This window comes from Tinamus guttatus, unplaced genomic scaffold (genome assembly GCF_059628265.1).
Source record: "Tinamus guttatus ecotype Peru unplaced genomic scaffold, ASM5962826v1 Tinamus_guttatus_pri_ptg000018l, whole genome shotgun sequence".
NCBI lineage: Eukaryota > Metazoa > Chordata > Aves > Tinamiformes > Tinamidae > Tinamus > Tinamus guttatus.
This window is the reverse complement of record NW_028288552.1, coordinates 2,847,912-2,861,116: the sequence shown is the minus strand read 5'-3', so window position 1 is coordinate 2,861,116 and position 13,205 is coordinate 2,847,912. Positions and strand designations below refer to the sequence as shown.

The 13,205-nt window shown below is 44.4% G+C and overlaps 1 protein-coding gene across 2 annotated transcripts in view; it reads left to right on the top strand.

The window, feature by feature from the left end:
- Positions 1–548: 548 nt before the first annotated feature.
- The window catches only part of TSPAN12 (tetraspanin 12), a 45,703-nt gene continuing 33,046 nt past the window's right edge, over positions 549–13,205 (top strand). For both annotated transcript variants that reach the window (XM_088523885.1, XM_088523874.1), the window contains exon 1: positions 549–688. In XM_088523885.1, coding sequence (XP_088380011.1) covers positions 623–688 — 66 coding nt within the window. In that variant the 5' untranslated portion in view covers positions 549–622. The remainder of the gene's footprint in view (positions 689–13,205) is intronic.

The window sequence follows — 13,205 nt, the reverse complement described above, 5'->3', positions numbered from 1 at the left end:
GGGAGCCGCGGGGCGGGCGGTGCGGAGCGCGGCGCATGCGCGCTGGCGGCGCCCGTGCAGCTGGCGGCCGCCTGGCTGCGCGGAGCCGCGGGCTGGGCGCGGAGGCGGCCGCGGGTTTTCCCGTCCCGTCCCGTCCCGTCCCGTCCCGTCTGCGGCGCTCGGCTCCGCGCGGCACCTCCCCGCCCCCATGAGGCCCCGCCGGAGCAAGTGAGTGACGGGGCGCCGGGCGGTAAGTGGCCGCTGTCCCCCGCCTCCTCCCTCCGTCCCTCCCTCCGTGGCGGGGCAGCGCGTCCCCCGGGCGGGCGCTGGGCGCCTTCCTCAGCCCCTCGCCTCGTGCCGGAGGCGGAGGGAGCTCCGGGTGACTTTATATGCACATATATATGTGTGTTTATGTGCGTGTGCGTGTATGTGCGTGTCCTGGTGCGCGTGCACCCGCGTGTCCTGAGCGCGCGGCGCGGGGCGCGCGGGTGACCCGGGCGGCTCCGCGGGGGCCCCGGCGCCACCTGCGCGGACACGGCGCCGCCTGGGCCGCTCGCGTCTCCCCGCAGGGCGCCCGCGGGCCGGCCTCGGCGCGGACCATGTGCTGAGAGGAGGATGGCGCCGCGCGCGGCCGCCGCTCGCCATGGCCAGGGAGGACTCGGTGAGGTGCCTGCGCTGCCTGCTCTACGCCCTCAACCTGCTCTTCTGGGTGAGTCCGGGAGCCTGCGGGTCCCCGCCGCGGGCAGGTGGCACCTCCTGGCCCGGGGCACGCGGTGTCGTGCCCAGGGACACGGCGGAGCCGTGCGGGGCGCAACCCGCTGCGTCTGCTGGAGTTGGCTGCTGTGGTGACCTCGATGCGCCCCTCGTGCCATGCAGTCCTCATTCCCATCATTAAAAAAAAAAAAAAAAAAGGGCTTGAAAAGTAGTTGCAAGTATAATTAGATTTGAAGTGTTGCAAGTATGTCCGTGAGTATGCGGGGAGGGGGATTTTCAAGGGCGTCGTGGCTTCTTTACTGAAAGAGTTCTGAAGTGTCCCGTAGCCTGACCTGAACCCTGTGCTCCCGCAGGTACCTGAGCATTAGGTGCTCTGCAAAGACCTTCCCCAGGCCTTTCTAGTGCCTTTGGTGGCCCATCCCAGCCCACTCCAATGAGGCCTGCGGTGATTCCTTTTTCTTTCAGCGTTTTATCCAAAGCTGCATTTAGAGTGGCCGGGTTAGAGGCTCTCCAGCAGGAGTGGCTGTGATCACTGACCCTAAACTTTCACTGCCCCAGACACAAGGAGGTTCCTCGCAGCCCTCAGTCACTTGCACCAGGTGACATCTGCTGCACCGCATAATTGAGGTTTATGTTGCATAACTATAGGAGAACGCATGGGTAACAGGCATGTGGTGCCCTTTCACAACCTGTGAGATGCTGGAGGCTTTTGAGGCATGATGTGTGGATGGGATTAACACATGGGTGGGATTAACAATAATTTATAAAGGGTTTAAGGTGAAATCACGTGAATACAGGGAACTATGTGGATTTTTTTTTTTTTATATGAGAGAGGAAAACAGCCCTTGGTGCACAACAACACTTTTTGTATAGTGCAAGTGGTCTCACATCTGGGAGAGATTCTGTTGAAAGTATGTAACTTTATATGTTATGTTTAGCAAGGATGTAAAATACCTCAAAAAGTGTTTTATATCTACAGTGTTTTGTTAGCTGTTTGGTAGGGAATAAGGCCTGGTAACAGCTGATGAGAAAGTCTTTTGTTTCCTAAAAGGATGTGGAATCATTTCTCACATGATATGCGCATTTCACTGGGTATTATACAACATCTAAGGAGCTGTATTTCCTTTGATTAGATTAAGTTTACCAGCCCAACTCGTGACTTACTCATGTGCTGTTATAATGGAGTGAATGGATGCCCACATGATGAAAATGCACTTGGTTGTTCTTTCTCTGGATTTCCTGTGGTTTTTGCCATGAGCTGTTCTTGTCAGTGCCCACCAACATCCTAACTCACCGCTGCCTTTGTCCCCTTCCAATTTACTCCTGTTGTCCACTTCCCTCCCTGTCCAATGCTTTCTGTATTCATCAAATTTAATATTCAGCTGCAGCTTTCCGTAGCTGCAGCAGCTGTTTAAGTGGTACCCAGGTTATACATAGCAAGGTTATAGCCCCTCAAGTGACACTGTGTCACTTGATCCATTGTGCGGTGATGAGGGCCTTGACTCTTGAACAGAGTGCTCTGTTTGTCAGTCCTGAGCTTCTCCGTGTCTGTAGGAAACTCTGCTCTTATCTTTGGAAAGGACTAGTGGGTTGTGTCCCAGTTCCTCTCTAGGGAGACAAGACTGGATGTGGATCATAAATTTAAAGAGGTTAAGGCTGGATAAAGGAGGAGGCAGTAAGCAGGAAACAGGCTGAAGAGGAAAACATCAGAAAAGCAGGGAGAGGTGCCTGTTGTCTCACCCAGGTGATTTAACTGTTTGCCCTCTTTGCTAGAGTTTTAAGTTCTTTTCCATGCCAGAGGCCTCCTTCTGACTTTTCGTTATTTTGCTTCTTTTTCTGCTGCAGAGCACAGAGCTATAGACCATTTGTGAGCCTGGCAGTAAAACAACAGTAGTAGCAATATCTATAATGTGGTGATGCTGCTGTTTTGTCCACAAATTCATGTTTTTCAATAATTTATTTAAAGCATTTATGGATGTAAATTGTTGCTCATTCTTCAGGTTTACTTTTATTTCTATTTTTTTTAAATAATGGTGTCTCCTGACACACTTAACTGGGAAGTGTAACCTTTCCTAGTCATTTGTATAGGAAAGGGGATCTTTTAAGCACATTGAGCTATAAAAAGAAGTCCTAGGGAAGAAAATGGTAACTTCTCATTCTCATCTTCAAATCAAGAATATACAAAAATGTCTATGCTCAGTCCTGCTGGCTGAGGACAGGACCCAGGCAAATGCACCCAAGCAGCTAAATGAAATGTATATAAAGCCAAAGTGTGTGAATATGTAATTAAATATTAAATTATGCCAGTAAAAGCAAATAAGTTGTACCAGAGATGCTGCAGACAATAATGCTGTCTTCAGCACTGTATATATATAGTTAAAGGAGCTGGAAATAAAATGGTAAAACTGGCCAATCTCTTTGGAGTTGATAGTTTACTTTTAAAAAACCAGATGCGTGCAACTGTTCAGCAGCTTGAAGCAAAAAGGAAAGGGAGTCTGGTAAGAAACAGGATGAACGGTGGGTGGGCTGCTAAATGTATTAAAATTAAGTGACATTTGTTTGGAGGAGAGGAGTGTGTACATAATACCGTTATCACTTTCTTATCTAGTCTTGCTCAGATGTGTATTTCACAGCTAAAGACAAATCTGCTACTAGCTGCTTATTGTAGCCTGTATCATCCTGGGAAATCTCCCCTATCTCATTCTCCTTCAGGGTTTGAACTTTCTCCTGTTGGGCTCAGCAGAGCTTTTACCACTGACTTTTCTAAATACAAGAACTTCACCTCACTGGCCGGAATATTCTCGTGAAACGGTCCCTTACCAACAGGTGGTTGCCCGCTGGCGTGGGGATGTGGGAAATCGCATTTTCCCCTTGCTTTTACTCCTCTTCCCACTTGGGAAGCTTTAGCTTTCCTTTGCTTATGTTAGCGCTTACTTTGATAAATACCAGCTCAGATTATGGACTGGATGGCAGGAAGTGTAGATTAGATCAACCACTTGAAAATGTGCAGCCACATTCCTCATGAACTGCGAATATGTTAGGTTCTGTCTTAGCAGGTAAAACACTACTGCAGAATGCCTAAAATACATTAGAGCAATGACTCTGTGATTCTAGTGAGTGTACAAGCCTCGCGGTATAGGAAGTGTATGTTTAATTCTCTTAAAGCTTGTTCTTATGTCTGTTTTTTGTTTTTGTTTTTCCCCCTTTCTCCTGCTTCCTTTCATTCATTGCCTCCTGACAAGTTCAGGGCTGTTGATAATATGTCCAACTGCTATCCCAGCTGTCAGTACTTGACTGAAGACATTGAGGATGTATGAACGTCTCTGTTGGCTAGTGTTTGTTAAACTTTTTGAGGTTTCTATCCTGAAAGCTGCTTGCATGTGATCTATAAACAATCAGCTGAAAGAGATGTTGGCATTTTCAAATCATGTTTTGAGGATCCTAGCCAGAATAGAAGGACGTTCTCTGTGTCTCTCATTGTGGTGTTGTCCACTGGAAGATCTCATCAGGCTAATCATATATTGCACAAAAAGGATTTTCTGCTTCTTCAATCTGGAAAAAAATAGCCTCAACTCTGCTGAAATCTTTACTTCTGAAGCCCTGACAAAAACTGTCAGAGCCTGTAACCACTGTATCTGCTGGTTATCTAGTTTTAAAGGGGGCATATTTAACTGGTTTGTGTGTGTCATACGTGCATGTTCCAGCACATTTCTAATGGCATTCAGCATTCCTTACCTGCCTGATGAGGGCAGGCTAGTGCACATGAAGCTCCTTAAGAAGGTGTTAAACGAAGCTGGCTAATACTGCCCATCCATCTGGCTGGAAAACTCGAGATGTGGATGGTTGCCATAACACGCTGATGTCCTCATATTTTGGCTGCTGTCAGCGTCAAAGAAAGCACAGAAGTTTATCACTCACTATGCTGTGATCCCTGTAGCTTCTCCAGAATATTACTCATAAGTGTACAATTGCAGGCTTTGTCTTTGGGAAGGCAGAAACTGTTTTTACTCGACTTAGCTAATGAGCTGTGTTGTGGAGTGGTAGGGCTGTGTGTGAGAGAAATTGGTGTCTGTTCTGCTAGAAAAGCACTTCTGGCCTGAAGGTTGCTTACATGTAAGTAATCGACTGGAATAGTATCTGTTTTAGTGATTCATCCTGTTTTGATAATGGACCAATAAATTTTACTGCTTCAGAAAGCATCTGGGCAACCTTTATAGAGGTTTTGTGAAAGCTTTGGTGCTTCTGGAACTGCAACCTGTGGAAGATCTTGAAAAACAATTTCTTTTAAAAGGTGAATTAATCTATTGTCAGTGCTCCAGTTCATGCAGACTAAGAAACCAAATAGGGTGTATGTCCTCCCCAGGACATGTCAAGAAGTCCGTAACTTTGTCTTACAGAAAGACTTCAGCCACAGAACACAGTTAACCTGTTACAGTGGCTCAGGTGTAACACAAGAGCTAATTGAGGGGCAGTAGCTGTTATAAGTGTATTAGAACATGCACTAGAAAATAATGCTGAGTATGGGGAAATTTCAGTGCTTGCAGTAGTAGGGAATTAAGCAAAGAAGTATCCTTGTGATGCACAGGCCTGTTTCATTTTTCTTGGTAGCTTGTGTACTCTGGAAAATCATAGCCAAAATAGCTAGGTATCGATACCAATACAAGCTGAACAATTGCCTTGTCAACTTTTATTTTTTTAAAAAAGCGAAATATAATTAACTTGCAGAAAAATATATAACTCTTTTTTTGTCATTAGAAAACTGTATCAGCTTACTTTCTTGTTGGTGAGCCTCTGATGTGGGAAGAAGGAACAGCTATTCTTGTATGTCCTGTATAACTGAGGAAAACTCTACCAGAGTGGATTGTGCAAATCAAAATACTAAGTTGCAGGTGACTATATCGTATGTGTTAAGCCTCTTCTAACAGATGATTCACAGTGTCCCTGGGTGCTCCAGCCAAGTCAGGGATGTTGCTTCATCCCTCACCTTGTGAGGGTGTCTCTCTGCCTAGGGTTATACTGTTTCTGTTGAGCAGGGCATAAGCTTTCCGTCACCTCAGATCTTAGGATGTAGCAACGGCATCTAATATGGACTGGGTGATCACAGCTAGTAAATGCTCCTGACAGGTAGCAGAAATTGTTATGTGTACAATTGTTATGTGTTATTGGGGAGGAATAACCCCAGACACCAGTACAGGCTGGGGACCGACCTTCTGGAGAGCAGCTCTGCAGAGAAGGACCTGGGTGTCATGGTGGACGACAAGTTGACCATGAGGCAGCAGTGTGTCCTCATGGCCAAGAAGGCCAATGAGATCCTGGGCTGCATTAAGAATAGCATCTCCAGCAGGTTGAGGGAGGTGATCCTGCCCCTCTACTCAGCCCTGGTGAGGCCACATCTGGAGTATTGTGTCCAGTTCTGGGCTCCACAGTACAAGAGGGATGTGGAGCTGCTGGAGAGAGTCCAGCGCAGGGCTACAAGGATGATCAGGGGCCTGGAACATCTGTCCTATGAGGAGAGGCTGAGGGAGCTGGGCCTGTTCAGCCTGGAGAAGAGAAGGCTGAGAGGGGACCTGATCAGAGCGTATAAGTACCTCAAGGGAGGCAGTGAGGAGGATGGTGCTGGCCTCTTTTCAGTGGTGGCCACTGACAGAACTAGAGGAAATGACCACAAACTGAAACATCAAAAGTTCCACAGGAACTTAAGGAAAATTTTTTTAACAGTGAGGGTGACAGAGCCCTGGAACAGGCTGCCCAGAGAGGTTGTGGATTTTCCTTCTCTGGAGATCTTCAAAACCCGCCTGGATGCCACCCTGTGCCACGTGCTCTAGGTGACCCTGCGTGTGCAGGGGGGTTGGACTAGATGACCTCTGGAGTTCCCTTCCAACCTGAAGCATTCTATGATTCTGTGATCTTAAATTTGGGTTTGCTGAAAAAAAATCAGGTAAAATGAAAGAATAGGAAATTTCCAGTTAGTCTTCCTATTGTTATGAAGCATCTTGCACATTCTTAAATCTTCTAGTTTTGGGTATGTTTCATCTGTGAAAACACAGTAGGGAAACATTAGTGTTGCCCAAGGAAGGATCCAAGGATAATTGGAAATAGCAGGTTTCCTTCTTTTTTTCCAAGCTTAAATATATGCATTGCATTTTTTGCTTCATTTTCCATATTTATTATGACCATGCTGTTGATCTGTCCTATCTTACGAGGAAGCTACTAGAGTTATATTTCTTCTGCTGTCCAAATATCACCTGTATCGATGGGATTTTAGGATATCTAGCATGAGTAAAGTTAGGGCCAAATTTTAAAACAATTTAAATGAATAATAATATCTGTCAGAATTAATGTTGTTGGGAACCTGCAGCAGTAGAAGCATGGAGGTTATCCTAGGCCAATACACTCTGCCTTTAGTTACTTACTATAGACATGAGTAATTAAAATCCATTTTCTTAGTACTCTTGTATAAGGAAAATATCTACAAGCCATATTAGAAAGAAACTCCAGCTTTTATGGGAATACAGTGTCATTTAATGGAATGCTTTTAGCAGAACAAGTTATAGGAGTTTTAAAGAACTAGCAATGCTTTTAATACTGATCTTGAGAAACCTTTTACTTTCTGATTTCTGTAGGCTGCATTATTTATATAACATCATTACATTATAGCAGCACACAAAGCCTAACTCACATTCAAAAGCATCAGCCTGAGGACTTTGAAATCTAGAAAAGCAACTAATCAGATTTGTTTTTTTTTTTAAGTAACTTCTTTGTTTTCTTTTAGATTACACCTTAGTCTTTTTGTTTGTGAGAAAGGTCTCGCAGGAATGTATTTGAAGTGGGTGAGGGAGAATAAAAGGAAGTGAATGTGTAAAAGGTAAAGGAAGCTGCCAGCAGAGAAAAGACTGATCAAGTTTGGTTTATGAAGGTCTGCTGCTGGAATGGGGAAGGTGGAAGCAAGCAATACATAACCAGGGTATGTCTTAACACAGTAAAGCAGAGTTTGGCCATAGCTCAACTTCGCATCTACCTCTACAGCACATTTCATCCCGCGGATCTTCATGGGGTCAGCCCAATGGACTATCATGAGTGAAGTGGTAAAGCAGGCCCTGCAAAGCAGCCCTGAAAAACAGAGTGGCTTAGCGTGGTGCCGGTTAGAAAAAAAAATAATTCCCAAACCCACCCGTTTGTTAGAAGCGATAATAACACGTTCCTTAACTAGCATTTGGAAGTCAGTGGAATCACAGATGTTTTTTGGGGGATCCTCCCAATTAACGGTATGGAACTCATTGTAACCACCTTGAGGACAAAGGCACGAATTAGGGCTGAGAAGACTTGAACCAATAGTTTAAGGGAAAAAATGTTTCAAACCAGATGCTTATAACCCATGACCTCCAGCAGAAATGGAGAGGTCTATCTATATCATAGATATTATCTTTTGTTCGGTTTCTCTTTCTATTGAAATTATTTTCCTAATTATTCACTAACTACAGAAACTCTTTCTCTACTTTGGAAATTTTACATCCTTTTGAGAATCTGAGGGCTCTGCACTGCTGCACATTACCCACAAACAGCCACACATACCTTTGGCTTTCCAGAGAGATTTTTTCTTTACAATGAGAAGGTTATTTCCTGTTTTGAGGAAAAGTGTCATGAAGCTTGACCTAAGGAGTATCAAGTACAGTGAGCAGGTAGTCACAGAGGATGAGTACAGAAATATATAGTTTCCACACTTTCTCTGCCCTCGCTTCCTTTTGCGCTTCTATGCTACTTGGAACAAGTATGACATTGAGAAGAACATGCTGTTGAATTAACTTCGTGTAAACCTGTTTGTACATTTGAGCTCTGATTTCACAGTTTTTTTTTTTTTTTTTTTTTTTTTTTTTTTTATTTGAGCTACTGCAGGCTCCGTTTATGGTCAGTCCCTGGCGAACTCTCTGGGAGGGTGACCCGTTTAGCCAGTGCTCAGGCAGTTGCCTTGCTGCAGAGTGTGCAAGTTCCAGCCGGTGCCGCGGGTCGGGTTGTTCCCTCGCCTGCAGCTGTGCAAGCAAACCTGGAAGCAAAGTGCAAATAGGTCCCTGCTTGGGCTGCTTGCGAGTGGCGGGGGACTAAGGTATGACCCTGGATGAGGTTAAAAAGTACCACAGAAAAAAGGTGCCTTGTTGGGAAGAGGTGAATTATTCTTTTGTAGTCCATTCTCCATAAATATTTTTATGCTTTTGCGAGCAAAAAGCAAGATATCTCCCCCACTCCAAACCCCTTCCTCACAAAAAAAAACCCGCAGTTGTCCATGTTTGTCCAGTGAACTCAGGCATCTGTGTTTGTTCAGGGATCTGGGTAGTGAATTTATTTAATTGTGGAAACATTGCAACATGCTCTGTTCATGACCTTGTAGTGATTTATTTTTTTGTTTTTGGTAAGCCACAGCTCAAATAGCCCAAATCAATTTTAGATGGAAACATTCTCAAGGGTTATTTCTCTGCTAAAAATTAAAGGACACTTTGTCAGCTTCTCTCATGCAGAGTTTTACTCTATCTTTGAAGTAATTTCACTGGAGTTGTAGGCCTCTTTCTGGAATGTAAGTTCTTATATAGCGCTGTTATGCAACCTTTTGTATGGATACTAGAACCTGAAGTTCTTAGCCTCATTTATTTTGATAAAAAAGAACTGCATGTGATTTTTAATGTGGGAGGTATTTATTTTTGATCTTTCTTTAGGTTTAATGATTAAAACACCTTCTCAAATTTGAGCAAAGTGAAGATGTTAGGATGTTTCAATGAAAACAAGACGATGATAGTGACAGCAATGAACAGCTACCTAGAACAATTAGTCTTGCTTCACTGAATTTAGAAATTCATGGTCATTTATTAATTGAAAACACAGATTTATTTTTGAGATGGCCTCAAAGACTCTGAGTAGGGGAGTAACAATAAAGACTTAAAATATATTCTTAATGAATAAATATATATATATCTTTTTGTTTTTGTCGCATGATTTAAATTGTGCTTTGAAATGGCCACTTTAATATTTTGAGGAAGTTGTTGGATATAGCTTTTATGGTTGTTGTGAAAGCATTCTCAAAGTATAAAAAAGTGGAAAAGAAGTTTTGTATACTAATGTATGGCATGCATGTTGATTTTGGAGAGCTTATTTAAAAATATACTTTACAACCTTTGTTTAGTCAAGATGAAAATATAATTAAAATAGAGCATGCAATTTTATAAACCCTTCAGTTTGTTGCTGTCTCCTGTGTCGTGACAGGGTAGAAGGGAACACGCAGTGACTTGTGCGGCCGGCTGTAGCAGGAGTGTTTTACTGCCTGCTGTCATGTCATGTTTACAGCATAGCAGGCTGGGCGTCATCAGAGAAGTTTGGATGCAGGCATTTTACTGAAGTGATGTGAATGCTAAAGTGGAAAAAAAATCACTTTGGTAGCTTTGCTTCTTGTAAACTTGTGACCTTTTAGAGCTAAACTCATGCTGATTGTTTGATAGAGCTTTTTAAGTGCTCAATGTTTTATATATAGATTTGTCCTGAAACAAGAGCTGAAGTGGTGCCTGCTAATTTTTAAGGCTTCCTTTTGTCCTTCCTCCAAGCAAACCTGTGAAAACCCTAACTGGGACCTTGCCGCTTCCTCTGAATCCATGAAAATCACTTTGCAGTGAACTGCAGAGATGTACGTGCCCTTTGCTGGTAGGGTCGGGATGTGCTCCAGGCTTTCTGGAAGAGCTGTTGTTGCCTTCTGAGCACCCGTGCTGGGTTGCACTGAGGAAGCTAATCCGTGTAGCTGCAGCGATGCCAGCTGCAGGTTTGCTGCTGCTCAGCAGCATAGTGACAGGGAGATTGGAGACTGTGGAATTTGGGTGTGCTTGTGTCTCGTTTTTGTTGTTATTCCCTTGTGGCTAAGGAGTGGAGGGGCAGACAAGTCAGGTTGGATGGATGTGAGCTAATGCTTGATAACAATCTTTTGTTGCTAGAATAAGTGCCGGTCACTGCCCAGGACTCACTGGTTTTGCAAACATGCCCTTCAGCACTCACAGTTTGCTTGTCTGGAAGCTTGCTTTTGCTCATCTGGAGGAGATGAATGTCTTTTTTTCACAGTGCTACCTTTTTTGTGGCTAAAAGCTACTAAACTTGTTGTGTTTGTATGTAGTAAAATAGAGTATTATTGAATTATTCATTATCATGCTTTGTTTTCCCACGTGCTGCTTTATTTATTTATTTATTTTAATATGGGAGCTTCTTCAGAATTTGCACACTGTCTTTTTCTCCCCTGTTGCATCTTGCCTTGTCTGAAGGAGCAACTTTCCTTCCTTCCAGAGCATCCATTGCTGCTCCTTTGGTGGGAACATAGTGCTACACGCACAGTGCAGAAGCAGCGCAGAGGCTGCCTGTGAGCTCCCAGCAGAGAGCTGGGACTGGGCAGTCTACCAGTTTAATACGGAAGAAAGAACGTTGTTTAGCAAGTGAAATTTATTTCTGATGCTGCTGTCTTAGCAGGACCTTTTGACTTTTCCTGAAAGTTGGCAAGGAGTGCTTTTGTTTGGCTGGACTCTGTCCTCTTTTTGAGCACTGTTTCTGTAAAGCACAGTAGTCAAATTTATCTTAACTTCAAGTATTTTACTGTAAGTTAAAGAGAGTGGAAGAGATCTTCCTGAATTATCAGTTAAATAGAACAGCAAATTCTCTTTACTCCTACTGGTTCACCAACCAAAATAGATCCCACATAACTTAAAGGCAATGTGCCCTTACATGCATTTATGGAATAGAGTTCTAGTCTGCACTAACTTCTTAGCAATATGCAGGCAGCAAACTGAGCACCCAGACCTCCTCCTGGCACTGTGCAGGACCAAGGCAGCATTCAGTGCTTATGCATGGATTTTGAGAAGTAGTTCAGTAGCCACCAATGCTAATGAAATCCTAAAGGCAGCAATACCCTGCTGCGAGCGTGCTGCCGGCAAAGCCAGGCATTCCAAGAAGCCGATAGAGACACACGGGAACGCTTCTAAAATGTTAGTTTTGAGCCAGGTTTAACTAGTTTGTATGCATAACTTCGGGGCAGCATGGGAGTGTGTGGGAAGCTACCTAATGCCATTGAAGGGATAGTGAAAATCCTCTTCAGAGGAGGTGCTACCACTCATCCAAATTCTCTGTGTGTTGATGTAGCAGAAACACTGTTCTGGGAGTGCCTGCTTCCTGAACTAAGGCAGAGGAAGCAAAATTTGGGTAAATTTTGGACTGACAACTGGGCAAGAGCAGACTAGTGCTTCCGTGGAACTTAGAAGCTGTTAAAACAATGCAGAGGTTTCCTAGCATACTTTTATACAGATATATGAGAGGAATAGTAAGTATTAGGAAGTATTGCTGAGCAATCCCTCCCTGAGCTGAGCTAGTCAGCTGGAAAAGCTGAAGCTAGTGATACTTCTGCAATCCTGTGTTTGCCAGGCTCAGCCTGAGAGCTGCAGGTCAGAGCTAAGTGCCTGCATGAGGTTGATATTCATGCCTTCTGTGCCTAAAGACTCCCTTTGGGTATAATAAGCCAGCTGTATTCTCTGAAATGGTTTGGGAAATAGATGGTGATATTTAGTAACCTTAACTTTGTTCCACTTTGTAGAGAGACTTAGTGGTTTCCTCCTTCTCCAGAAGGACTTCAAACCTGTAACTCTGCCTTCCTGTGCTGGCGAGCAGGACTCCATCCGTTCAGCACGTGCAGGAGGAAATGGAGTGTTTTGAGGGCCAGCAGAAAGTGTGCAGGGGGATGACAGTGTCATGTGGTAGAGATGCTCCAACCATGCCATTCAGGCTTGGTTTCTCAGGAAGATTAGGGGCAAAAACCTCTTCTTGAAGCTCCCAGATGGGCTGACATGTAAGAAAGGTATGAGGTGACAGAAACCCAGCTCTGCCAAGGAGGTGGCAGTTCTAGGTAGGCTCTATCTCAGGATTTTATTTGCTGTGGGCACAGTACCCACAGGTACTCTGGCAAGGGTATTTGTTTCATGTAGCTCAAGTGCCTGGGAGTTAGACAAATGCTAGTGCTAGATGGCACTATGTGGTTGGGCACCTCCGTTTTGACGTACAGTGAATTTGGGCATCCGAACACTTCATAGAGGGTTTTTTTTTATCTAAATGAAATGGGAAACAAGTTTTATTGTTACTTTACAGTTCAGGAAGACACAGAGTTCATGATATGTTCAAGGCCACAAAGTCAGCCTTTGGCACAATCAGAGAGAAAATGTGGTTCTCCTGGACTTACCCACAGGATCTACCTCCTCTCCTACGTGTCAGAATGTCAGTGCTGTTGCATCCTTTCTAGGGCTCCAGATTTCCCTTTGCACATTGTGTGCCTGCAGGTGGCTTCATGGTTTCGTGCAGACAGGTGGATGTTGTCTGGGAGCTCTGCTGGAGTCACTGGTCCTAGTAGCATGAATCTTCCCCCTGTTGTCTCTGTGCCTGGTTGCACAGTGGCAGGAATTGAGACAGTGTTGGTATGACTCCACGGGGGGAGATGGGAAGTATTTCAGGCA